The sequence below is a fragment of the Solanum pennellii genome, chromosome 2, assembly GCF_001406875.1.
Source record: "Solanum pennellii chromosome 2, SPENNV200".
NCBI classification, from domain to species: Eukaryota; Viridiplantae; Streptophyta; class Magnoliopsida; order Solanales; family Solanaceae; genus Solanum; species Solanum pennellii.
This window is the reverse complement of record NC_028638.1, coordinates 49,195,042-49,207,348: the sequence shown is the minus strand read 5'-3', so window position 1 is coordinate 49,207,348 and position 12,307 is coordinate 49,195,042. Positions and strand designations below refer to the sequence as shown.

Below are 12,307 nucleotides of genomic sequence, written 5' to 3'. Positions count from 1 at the left end.
CCACTACCCCAAATAAACATTGTTTTAAAAAAATATATTTTCAATTTCATAAATTATTTTCTCTAGTAAAAATAAAAGATATCTCTCAAAAATATTTTTCATTCTTAAATCAAACACTAATCATTTCCAGAAAATATTTTCTACTCACCAACCAAATATAAAAAAATAAGTCTAAAATCTACTTATTTTCCAGGAAAACATTTTCCATTCATATTTTGTTTAAATATTATGTTCAAAACATGGATCATGAATGTCTATAATTCCAAGAACTGTCTCTCTCATGAATGAGCCAAAATCACGTTGAAACCTATATGACATGTGAGATTGTATACTATGTCTTATGTTTCACTTCACATTCCCCAATTTCTAGGATCTAAGTCAACTCTATTCATTTGTAGGACCAATTAGAGTACCTCAATTATTCCATCGATTTACATTTCAAACGGATCTACAAAATTTAGTTACAAATTTTATTTATTCAAATTATATTTAATATGTTATTATTGTTATTTTACCTTTTATATATTATTTTTATCAAAATATATATTATGATAATTCAGTCCTTCATCCAAGTCAAATATAAAAAAATTAAAAAATCACTTATATATTTTCCTTTTCTCTCATGAGATCTCTTACCCCAAGAAAAGATACTACGTATATAAGTTCACTATTGACTTATTATGATACTGCATGTATTACGTTTGCTTACAATCTTTAAAATTGACAAGTGATATTGCTCATCTCTCTCAAAAATTTTAATTGCCATTTCTTTTCCTTTTAAATTATAAAAATTAATTTATTTTGATAATTACTTTTTATTAAAGGTACTTCTAAAAGAAAAACAATTTGTGTTTGACTAAAATTATTATTTTTTATAATATTTTGCGTTTGACTATATTTCCATATTTTTTTTTCAAATATCAAATTACAAAATACGGTAAATATGAATTAATTCAGCATACAAAATAGTCAAAGCTTAATAAATAAGCTGCAAGCTGGCCAGTCAACCAAACAGATGTATCAAGTTACTAAAGATAAAAACATTAAGTTATTAAGCTAATAAAGATAGAAATTATTTAATGAAAATAATTACATTATTTTGTTACTATGTATTTGCTACTGAACAGACGTAGAGATTTATATTTCCTTTTTTTTCTACCCAACAAATCGTTCAAATCGGAACCCATCCGATAAAGACAAATCATATCCCAAATATAGTCTCCTATTTCTGATCAAATTCTTCAACAAAAACAGAGAAGAAGAAACCCCTGCAGCAGTCAGATACTTCTTTATCAACTCTATAATACAAGAAACCCCCCTTTTTTTTTTGTTTTGGTGAGGCAATGGATAGTAGTAGATCCGATAGTGTGAACAGAAACACAAAGAAAAACGATGGTGATGATGATATCGCCCAAAACGAAGAAGCTTTGTATTCTGTAGAAAGGATCTTTGAGTCCAAAGAAGTGCCATCATGGCAGAATCAGTTAACTTTAAGGGCTTTTTGTGTGAGTTTCATATTGGGGATTCTTTTCACTTTCATTGTATTGAAATTGAGTCTCACCACTGGTATTATTCCTTCTCTCAATGTTTCTGCTGGACTTTTGGGGTTCTTTTTCATCAAAACGTGGACTAAACTTCTTGAGAAATCTGGAGTTCTTAAGCAACCTTTCACTCGACAAGAAAACACCGTCATTCAGACCTGTGTTGTTGCTACTTCCGGTATTGCATTTAGCGGTAAGTATTCTAGGGTTTTTTTTTTCTCTCTCTCGGGTATTTTATCAAACACATTAGCTGCAACTCTTAGAATAATTAGTGTTTTCAACAATTTCTTCATGCATTATCATCGCAGTTTAATTACTCGTAATTATACTTTAATCTCATAGATAATTGTGTTTTCCATGTTTTAGATCTTGTTAAATCCGGCCAGAAAAGTAGAAGGGGATTAAAGGAGGATTAATTTAAAGAAATTCTAGAAATTAATTATATTCAGCCAAATATCGCAGTTTGTTAGAGATTTGGATTAACTAGAAAGTTTGCATGTTTGAACATGAATTTGGGCCACGTGTATTTCTCATGGGCCCTCTTGGGCCTCCAGCCTTTGTGGGTTTTGTGTGGGTTCCACAAGGTTGACTTTTAGTGTGGGCCAATTTGGAGGTGGTGGTCCCACATAGTTAGGCTAAAAGGTTTGTGAATGTCTATGAAAAATAGCAATAAATATTATTTAGGGAAAATAACTTAAATACACAACTATAAGTTTAGTATTCTCTAATTTTTCCTTCTTTTTTTAAATATTACATATTATTTACTACCTCTTTTGGAGATTTTTGCCTTGCATAGGGTTGAAAAAACATTTTGAAATTTATAATTGAAAAATAGGTCGTAGATATTTTATATTTGTGTGTCTATAATTTATTTATGTAAGAAAAACATATTTTATAGTTAAAATATCATTTTCTTCGTTTGTTTTTATTTGTTGATTATTTCAGAAATAATTTTTTTTTCAGAGATCCTATCAGAGTAGGAAAGTTAGCCAAGTTCTCCTGCCTAGTTTAGATAAAGCACCCCTTATCACCCCACGGCATATGGTTCACTTGAACTTGTTCAGTGTTTGACTTATCAAGAAGAGACTTTTATTTTAGCCTATCAGTAAAATTCATGACATGCCATTTTACATTTAACATTACCACGTATTTTTAAGGTCTTTTAGTGTGATGGATACGAAAAAATAATCGTCACATGAGTTTTAGTACTCCTCAATTTTTGTTTGGTCCCAAAGTGTGGGAACTTATCCCAAGATAAATAATAATTTTTCTAGAGTTCATTGGATTTTGCTTCATGAAATTGAGTTTATTGCAAATTATTGGAACATACCAACTACTACAAGCACAAATTAGGAAGCTTTGACTGAAAAATGATATTAGTGTAAGGTTTAACAAGAGCTTGATATTCAGAAGTTCTATAGAAAATAGTTTACTATTTTCCAAATAGAATGCTTAGTATAGTATCTCTGCTAGCTCTGATTTGGAGAGTTTAATCAAGATAAAAACTTTTTGCAGTTTTGTTTTGCTTAATTCCAATTATTAAGAATAATAAACATGAACTAGTGTGTATGTTAACTATGTTTGGGTGCTAACTTTGTCAATATTGAGCCTTGTTCTTCCACAACTTTTTTATGATGGAATTTCTTACCTTGAGCAATATCAAGCAACAATGCTAGCTTAGCAACAGCCTTATATTATTCCTTCATGCCTTGAGCATCTCAAGTTCAATAACTCTTAATTTCTCTTTTTCACTTTTGATGAGCAGGAGGTTTTGGAAGCTATCTGTTTGCCATGAGTGAAGTTGCTGCCAAACAATCAACTGAAGCTAATAATGCATTCAATATCAAGAACCCCTCGTTGGGATGGATGATAGGTTTTCTTTTCGTTGTTAGCTTTCTTGGGCTTTTCTCAGTGGTTCCTCTTCGTAAGGTATTTCCTTTTCGCAGGATATATGCAATGTATATACATAACAAATTTCCTTGCAAAAGGTCAAAGCTGCTGTTCTCAGGATTTTGATCAGTTTTACTTTTTTCGTTATAATCAAATTTGTTTTGTTAATTATGTTTCAGATTATGATCATAGACTTCAAACTGACATATCCAAGTGGCACAGCAACTGCTCACCTGATCAATAGTTTCCATACCCCACAAGGAGCTAAGCTAGCAAAGTAAGCAAGTTACACAACTTCAGTAAATTCTGTCAGCATTACAGAAGGTATGCTGACAATTTTATTGTTTCTTTTTAATTGATCACTACAGGAAACAAGTAAAAGCTCTGGCGAAATTCTTCTCCTTCAGCTTCTTATGGGGTTTCTTCCAGTGGTTTTTCACTGCTGGGGATGACTGTGGATTTGCGAGTTTTCCCACGTTTGGCCTTAAAGCATATGAGAACAAGTAGGTTCTAATTAATTCCAAACTACCTCTATGTGATAAAGGATCAATTCCTGTCATCTCTGTAGCAATTGAAAGAGATGGTATAGTTTCGCCTTCAACTTTTGTTTACCTTGATTTAACATTTTATTTTTTCCGTATCAATCAGGTTCTATTTTGATTTCTCAGCAACATATGTTGGTGTAGGGATGATATGTCCTTACCTAATCAACATATCTTTGCTACTTGGATCTATCCTTTCGTGGGGTATAATGTGGCCCCTGATTCAGGACAGAAAGGGTCATTGGTTCCCTGCGGATGAGAGCCCGAGCAGCCTTCATGGCTTGCAGGGATATAAGGTAATCTCTTCCTTTTACTTTTAGAGCAGACAGATTAAAATGAAGCACAGTTTCAATTCTTAAAATATACTTTCCTCATAATTTTCTTCTATTGCAGGTCTTTATAGCAATAGCCATGATCCTTGGTGATGGTCTCTACAATTTCGTAAAGGTATTTGGACGAACACTATATGGTTTGTATTTGCAATTCCGCAGTAAAGATGAAGGAGCAGTCCTGCCAGTTGATGCTCGTCCATCTCCTCCAGAGCCTTCCATGTCTTTTGATGACCAACGACGAACAACGCTTTTCCTCAAGGATCAAATTCCAATGTGGGTTTCCATAGTTGGTTATGTTGGCATTGCTATCCTCTCTACTATAACACTTCCACACATTTTCCATCAACTTAAGTGGTACCATATCATTGTGATTTATGTTTTTGCACCGGTATTAGCCTTCTGCAATGCTTATGGTTGTGGTCTCACTGACTGGTCTTTGGCATCCACCTACGGAAAGTTGGCAATCTTTACAATTGGTGCATGGGCTGGGGCTTCTCATGGAGGGGTTCTTGCTGGACTAGCTGCATGTGGCGTCATGATGAACATAGTCTCCACTGCATCAGACCTAACACAGGACTTTAAGACTGGTTATATGACATTAGCTTCCCCACGGTCGATGTTCATAAGCCAGATTATTGGCACAGCAATGGGTTGTCTCATCTCCCCATGTGTATTTTGGCTCTTCTACAAGGCATTCCCTGACTTAGGTACCCAAGGTTCAGCGTATCCTGCCCCTTATGCCCTGGTGTATCGTAACATGTCTATCATTGGAGTTGAAGGTTTCTCAGCTCTTCCGAAGAACTGCCTCACCCTTTGCTGCATATTCTTCATAGGAGCTATTGTGATCAATGGCATCAGAGATCTTGTGGGAAAGAACAAGGCAAAGTACATTCCTCTCCCAATGGCGATGGCTATTCCCTTCTATCTTGGCTCCTACTTTGCTATTGACATGTGTCTGGGGAGCTTGATATTGTTCGTTTGGACAAAGATTAATAAGGCCAAGGCTGATGCATTTGGGCCTGCTGTGGCTTCTGGTCTGATTTGTGGTGATGGAATCTGGACCTTACCCAGTTCAATACTGGCTTTGATAGGAGTGAAACCGCCTATTTGCATGAAGTTTCTGTCTAGGAATGCCAACACTAGAGTCGATAGTTTCTTAAATTCTTGAACTCCCTCCCAGTAGGTGTTTCTCATTTTCTTTTGTACTGATAGTATTATCGTCACATTTGCTATGAAATTGTTCGTGTACATATCAACTACTTCAATTGTCGAACTCAATTGAAACAGGAATTGCAATCTGAGTTGCTTCTTTCTTTCCTGTGTCAACTTTCTTTATTATTATTTGTTTTATTGGAAAGATAACATATCTCATTTCTTTACTGTTGGAAAGACCAAGAATAATAAAAAATAAAAAGAAGAAAATTCGTTATCCAGAAGCATATATAAAAGCTTGAAAACGTCAACACGTTTTTTACTCGAGTCCCTTCCAGATATTTCTAGCTTTTTCCATATTCCCTTATCTTTTCGAATATATATGCTTTGTCTTAATCCCAACAACCCCACCTTTATGACTCTATTCTGCCATATCTCTGTTACTTCCTAGTGATCTAAGTTTCTTTAGTTGCCAAGAAAATCACAAGTTTTGCTGCAAATCTGGTGTATACGCAACAACTGCTATTGAAGCCAAAATTAAGGTTGTGCCTGCAGTAGACTTGCCTCAGAGAGTTTGGTTTCGTTGTTATTGTCACTACCCTTAATTAGTGCCCCAAATATGTGTTTGGTGTTTGTATGTGATGAAGATGAGAGGGTGTTACAAAGACAGGCAGCTCCAGGAGCTTGTCCTTACTGCGGAGGGATGGTTCAAGCCTTGGACACGGAGAGTCAGTGGAGATTCTGCTTTGTCCCTTTTTATTTCAAGACTAAACGCAGATACTACTGTACCCTTTGCACCAGACGTCTCATCATCCAATAATTTTACCTAATCTTATGATATAGCCTCTTCTTTTTTTTTTCAGTCTTGTGGTCCTTGAACTTTCAAGAAAACAAAGATGTATGATGTTTTGGCTTTTCAGGTGTAAAGGGTGTGTATGTGTTATTGTTATCTGAGTTTTATAAGTTGGTTTACGATTTCTCTTTTCTGAATTATTTGTTGGTTATCTATAGATAACTACTCTGTTCTGGTTCCGAAATCGTATGGTTAGAAGTTAGAATTACAAAATAAGGAAAAAGGAAAATTTACAAATATACCTGTGATATTTGGGGTTTTGTCTTGCATTTTTCCTTTGTTTACCTTTCGGTCCATAAAAGTCCACATTAATGGAAAATTGCTCTGATTTTGCTTATATGAAGGAAGCCACACATGATATTTTCTGTTCAAACATTTTGTCTAGACAGCAATTCAGCATAATCTTGAAGGTTTTTTAACTATTTTGCTCGAGTAAAACTTAGTGAATATGATTCCAATGAAATATTTTCCTCTTAACAATATCAGCTAAATTAATCACCATAATTGAAGTATTCCCTTCTCCATTTTCCTATTCGAATCGTTATAGTGCATTCTTATTTTTCTGTGGAATTCAGTGCCTCACTAGCTCAGGTTTGTTTCATCGCAGATGTCTTTCAAGTATTGTTATGATTACTTTTCCTATACTTGATGTCTTTCTGTCCGGAAATGCTTTCTGGAAAGGATAGCTCTGTATACACAAAGTTGATGAAGATTATCTATTTATATTACATTGATCTTGCTTTCTGCACTACATTAAACATGTAAAATCTTGTGAAGGTATTTAGTTTCTGCAGCTGTACATTGGAAGTAATTTCACCTAGGCCTCAATTAGTTCTCTAATTGGTTTGCTGTTTATGTTAGCGAATGGGATATCAGTGAATTCCGAGAGTTTAGCTCTAAACTCATCTCCTGTAAGAGTCTCCTTTTCCAGCAGCACGTCCACTAATTTGTCGATTGCCTCCCTGTTGTTCCTATGTGTTTTTTTGCAATTTCATATGCTCTCTCGATTATGTGCCTTACAGATTCATCAATGTCTTCTGCTAGTTTCTCTGACATTTGATTCCTCGCTAGCATTCTCAGCACCACATCGCCACTTTGTGCTGCTGGACCTGTTAACGCCCATGGTCCAATCTCAGACATCCCAAACATTGTAACCATCTGCTCAGGTTGTGAATATTGACAAGTGAAAACTTGTGAGTATTCGACTATGTTGTTTTCTTTAGTACGTGCAACAAAAAAATGTGCTTAAGTGAATACCTGTCTTGCTATTTGAGTTATTTGTTGCAAGTCTCCTGCTGCACCAGTAGTGATTTCTGGTTCACCAAAAATTATTTCCTCTGCTGCTCTACCTCCTAAGCCTCCCACTATTCTAGCAAAGAGTTGCTTCTTAGAGATTAAGGTTGGATCTTCACCAGGAATGAACCATGTAAGACCGCGAGCTTGACCTCTTGGGATCAATGTGACTTTCTGTACTGCATCATGGCCAGGGGTCAATGTCCTACAAGCACAAGAGCTCACTCTTAGTACCTTGTCTTTTGATCACAAGAGCTCACTCCTAAACTTGTTCAGTTATTTCATTTAGACACCTTATTTAAGGGCATGGCCTATTGAACACCTAATGTTAGTTGAAAAACAAACCACAGAACAATTAAAGGGGCAAGAAGTAATTGCTGACTTACGCGCAGACAGCATGTCCAACCTCATGGTATGCTACCAGAATCTTGTTCTTTCCATCTGTCATGGTAGTTCCTTCCATTCCAGCGACAATTCTATCGATGGAATCATCTATCTCTTTTGAGGTAATCTTATCTTTTCCTCTCCTTCCAGCTAGAATGGCAGCTTCATTCATCAGGTTTGCAAGATCTGCACCACTGAATCCTGGTGTTCTCATTGCAATAACACTTAGAGACACATCTTTGTCAAGCTTCTTGTTGTTACTGTGAACCTTCAGTATTTCTTCTCTTCCTATTATATCAGGCAGTCCAACAGTTACCTATTGAATTACAATATAAATATAATATCAATGTTAGTGAAGTGTATCCTGGAAACTGAAATCTTTTTGGATATTTTACATTAAAAAACTCATGTCTTACCTGCCTATCAAACCTTCCAGGTCTAAGCAAAGCTTGATCAAGAATTTCAGGCCTATTAGTAGCAGCAATGACAATGACTCCAGTGTTCCCAGTAAAACCATCCATTTCAGTAAGAAGTTGGTTCAGTGTCTGCTCTCTTTCATCATTTCCTCCACCAATACCAGTTCCTCTCTGCCTCCCAACAGCATCAATTTCATCAATAAAAATTATGCAAGGCGAATTTTGTTTCGCCTTGTTGAATAAGTCCCTAACTCTAGAAGCTCCCACACCAACAAACATCTCAATGAACTCTGAGCCAGAGAGAGAAAAGAATGGCACCCCTGCTTCTCCAGCAATCGCCTTAGCCAGCAATGTCTTCCCTGTCCCTGGTGGCCCTACTAAGAGAAATCCCTTTGGTATCTTTGCTCCAACTGCAGCAAACTTCTCTGGAGTCTTCAAAAACTCAACAATCTCTTGAAAGTCTTGTTTTGCTTCATTAACTCCAGCCACATCATCAAATGTTACTCCTGTATTTGGTTCCATTTGGAATTTGGCTTTGCTCCTGCATTGTCCACAAACAAGTTAAGAATATCAATCCATTAGACATAAAGTTCAATCTTGATCATGTTTTTTTAAGTTTCCAGTCCAGCATACCTTCCTAATCCAAAAGGCAAGTTTGGACCTCCAGGGGTATTTGAAGAGCTTCTCAACAATAAATAGCCAAGCAATATCAATGGAAAAGCTAAATTCCCAAGTAAATCAAGAAGTGGTCCAATTACATTCTTTTCAGGTAGATGAGCAGCAAAATCTACATTCTTGTCTTTAAGTTTTCTCACCAGTTCTGGTGGCAATCCTGGCAACTGAATTTTAACTCTCTGGACTTTGTTAAGAGCAGGATTGATCAATATCTCAGCAACAGCACTGTTCTCAAAGAAATCAACTTTCTTGACAGCACCTTGATTCAAGTAATCCAAGAATCTTGAATATGACATTCTACTTGAAGTTACCTCAACTGGTGCTTCAGTCTCAGCTCTTGCTGGCTTAGACAAAGTCCCTGCTACAAGGCTCAAACCACTAGTACTCAACAGCTTCCTCCTGTTTATTCTGGTGTCTGAATGTGTTTTCTGACATGGGGTTTCTTTACTAGAAATTTTAGGATTGTAAACATCCTTGGAGAAGTCTTGGGATTTGCATAGGGGGAACTGATAGAGAGACAAAGAAAGAGCAGTAGACATTTTGTTTTCCTCTACTTAGGCTTTTTGTGCTTATGAATATGAATTGCAGTTTAGGAAGTTGAAGGCAGTTGACAACTTTAAATGGAGAGTTGGTAAGAATGTTACTACAATATAGTTAGTTATATATAGGATATGAAAGGGACTATTTTGTTTGGAATTATGTTTGTGATATATATTTTGGTAGAATCAAGTATGTACTTGGTTATTCATGAAGGGTCTAGAGTAAAAGATGACTCATGGCTTATATATATTAGGATATGATGTGATGGAAAATAGAGAAGAAGCATATCTTAATTTATAATTTAATTACTAGACATTATATCAGTTTAACCATACACTTGGAGAGAGAATTGTGGTCTATTGTTTGGACAAATTCTAGTGGGCACTTCTACAGTAACTTTTGTTTCCAAAAAGAAGCAAGAAAAGTTCAAATAGTTTATCCTAGTGTCATCTAAATATAATTATTTATTCTAGTGCAAACGTAATATTTTTAAACATTCTAAAACAACTAAGACTATTTAATTCTAAAGATATTAAATTTATTAAATTATTCACGACTTAATTTTGATATGATATTTTTCTCTTTTCATTCGTTACTTTCATATTTTCAATTATAAATTAAATTAATATTATAAATTTCATATTCAATCAGACACTCTAAGAGTAATAACATTAAAAACGTCACGCATATTGCCAAACACTTGTGAATTGCAAGATATACATATTTTAACTAAAGTATATTTTCTTAGGATCGATAGATGTTAAAATAAGTAGTTTAGAGTCTCTAATGGATGAAGAAACCTTTAAACCCTTTTATTTGTCTCTTCGATTATTAGCAAGCACTTGATTTGACGAATGAAACTGATTTAGGGCGTGTGTTGATACGGAAAATATTTTTTTAACAAATGCATTTTTTGTACTTGATTTTTTATATTTACAAATAAGCAAACAAATCTTATTTTAAATTTATTTATTATAATATGCAAAATACTATGGGTGGGGCCCTATAGGTGGATGGGTACAGTATGAGTTGCCATTTGTGAAATTTATTTTTCTTATTTTAGTAATGAAAAATTCTTCTTTTTAAGAAATTTATTTTTTGCAAAAAATATTTTATTATATTAAACAAGTAAAATTGAAATGGATGAAGTATCTAAAATCTTGGATGGAGTAAGGAGGTTCATTCGAATTCCTTTTCGACAAAAAATTAGTATGTATATTTAAGATTAAAATTACTTTTCAAGTATTTTATATAACTAATGTTGCATTCATTCTTCTTCGTGTGTTTAATTTTTACTATTTTGAATTCACTAAATAATTTTTTTTATTTCATTGTTATCTAAAACTTGAATACTTTATTATAAAAAACACAATCTATTTAGCTCCCGTTTGACTATACATGTTACAAGTTATTCTATATTAGAAAAACTTGACCTTTTGAAACTATATTTGGACATAGTTTTTGGGTTGCTACTTTCTTTTGTCTCTGTTTCTCTAGTTAGTTTTATGTGCTTCACAATAGTTCAAAAACTGGTTCTTTTAGTACTTCAGATAGACATTTAAAATTTCATAGAAAAATGATGAAAATGTGATTCAAAATATAAGCTTAGTACTAGTAGTGGGGTAGAGGAAGAAGCTTTTATAATATCGAGAAACGGACATAAAAACTTTTCATGTCTTGCTTTATGGCTTAGTTGACAGTGTACGAGGAGTTGGAATTTTAAAATCAAAGCTTTAAAAAGCAGTCATTCGAACCTTCCGGTATTTACTCTTCTTCTGTCTTTCCACGAAATAAAGAATGGAAGAAGCTAAAAAAGAACTGGAAATTTTAGAAACTCAGCATCCGAACAAGTTTGAATATCTCAAGTTGGAATTAAGATCCTTCATATCTTTTCTTGAATCTCACAACTCTGACACTCTTCCTTCTTCCTCCTATGTTGATACTCAAGGTAATTTCTCTTGTCTCTGTTTCTCTAGTTAGTTTTCTGTGTGCTGATGTTGAGTTTTTGTGTTTTTGGGGATTTGTATAGAGTCATCAAGTAACAGGAAGAGGAAAAATGGAAGCTTTGCTAGTAAAGAAGAACCTAAGAAGAAGCTGCAAAGGGTGGGACAGGATACAGTGGGATGTAATAAGAGGAGTAGGATTGATGTTGTTATGGAGAGGGCTCAGGCATGTCTACGAAAAATTCAACGATTCAAAACTAGTAACATGTGATTTTCTTGTAAATGCATATATAGTTCGAGTAGAAAACAATGAGTTGGTTCTAGGCTTATGTTTAAACTACTGTTGGAAATTTTGTAATGATCTTCACTAATATCATGTAATAGCATTGAAAATGTTTGTGTAGTAAAAGAAAGCAAAGCTGACACACTGGCCAGTGACTCCTTGTGTCTCTATGCTTGTCGTTATCTATGTACTCCTTTGGGTTTTGGTGAAATTTTTCTGATGCAAAAGAAGCATCATTGATCCTGAAGGGGGGCTCAGTGAACTGTCACCTCACCATAAGGTGAAGATCCTGCATCAATAAGTGCTCAATTAAAAGCATATGTTGCATACAATCCTGCCAAGAAAAATGAACTCATATAGCGCCCATTGTTCTTTACCTTTTTTTTTTGGCATTGAGGTGGATTGGTAGGATAATATACTGATTAATCTATGGACCAAAATGCAGCTTTAAACTATATTTGAC

The 12,307-nt window shown here is 34.6% G+C and overlaps 4 protein-coding genes across 4 annotated transcripts; 3 read left to right on the top strand and 1 right to left on the bottom strand.

Moving 5' to 3' along the window:
* The first annotated feature begins 1,104 nt into the window (after positions 1–1,104).
* Positions 1,105–5,631, top strand: LOC107009618 (probable metal-nicotianamine transporter YSL7). Its single transcript, XM_015208965.2, has 6 exons — positions 1,105–1,734; positions 3,307–3,470; positions 3,611–3,708; positions 3,800–3,934; positions 4,080–4,269; positions 4,367–5,631. Exons 1-6 carry the CDS (start codon positions 1,344–1,346, stop codon positions 5,471–5,473), a joined length of 2,085 nt encoding a protein of 694 aa, XP_015064451.1. The 5' UTR covers positions 1,105–1,343; the 3' UTR covers positions 5,474–5,631.
* A 147-nt stretch (positions 5,632–5,778) lies between these two features.
* Positions 5,779–6,647, top strand: LOC107009139. Its single transcript, XM_015208415.2, has one exon. It carries the CDS (start codon positions 6,077–6,079, stop codon positions 6,275–6,277), a length of 201 nt encoding a protein of 66 aa, XP_015063901.1. The 5' UTR covers positions 5,779–6,076; the 3' UTR covers positions 6,278–6,647.
* A 337-nt stretch (positions 6,648–6,984) lies between these two features.
* On the bottom strand, positions 6,985–9,695 carry LOC107009138 (ATP-dependent zinc metalloprotease FTSH 6, chloroplastic). Its single transcript, XM_015208414.2, is given in 6 exon segments — positions 6,985–7,285; positions 7,288–7,468; positions 7,568–7,808; positions 7,990–8,303; positions 8,404–8,944; positions 9,037–9,695. Coding segments are annotated over 6 exon segments (2,016 nt in total). The 5' UTR covers positions 9,618–9,695; the 3' UTR covers positions 6,985–7,127.
* A 612-nt stretch (positions 9,696–10,307) lies between these two features.
* LOC107010819 lies at positions 10,308–12,028 on the top strand. Its single transcript, XM_015210090.2, has 2 exons — positions 10,308–11,566; positions 11,648–12,028. The coding sequence occupies exons 1-2, from the start codon at positions 11,416–11,418 to the stop codon at positions 11,830–11,832; spliced, it is 336 nt and encodes a 111-aa protein (XP_015065576.1). The 5' UTR covers positions 10,308–11,415; the 3' UTR covers positions 11,833–12,028.
* The last annotated feature ends 279 nt before the right edge of the window (positions 12,029–12,307 follow it).

Bases quoted from the DNA above. Each gene is read 5' to 3' on its own strand.
- LOC107009139 (XM_015208415.2), top strand. From the start codon at position 6,077: ATGTGTTTGGTGTTTGTATGTGATGAAGATGAGAGGGTGTTACAAAGA.
- LOC107010819 (XM_015210090.2), top strand. From the start codon at position 11,416: ATGGAAGAAGCTAAAAAAGAACTGGAAATTTTAGAAACTCAGCATCCG. The intron at 11,567-11,647 runs GTAATTTCTCTT...GGATTTGTATAG, and splicing joins CTCCTATGTTGATACTCAAG to AGTCATCAAGTAACAGGAAG.
- LOC107009618 (XM_015208965.2), top strand. From the start codon at position 1,344: ATGGATAGTAGTAGATCCGATAGTGTGAACAGAAACACAAAGAAAAAC. The intron at 1,735-3,306 runs GTAAGTATTCTA...TTTGATGAGCAG, and splicing joins TTCCGGTATTGCATTTAGCG to GAGGTTTTGGAAGCTATCTG. The intron at 3,471-3,610 runs GTATTTCCTTTT...ATTATGTTTCAG, and splicing joins CAGTGGTTCCTCTTCGTAAG to ATTATGATCATAGACTTCAA.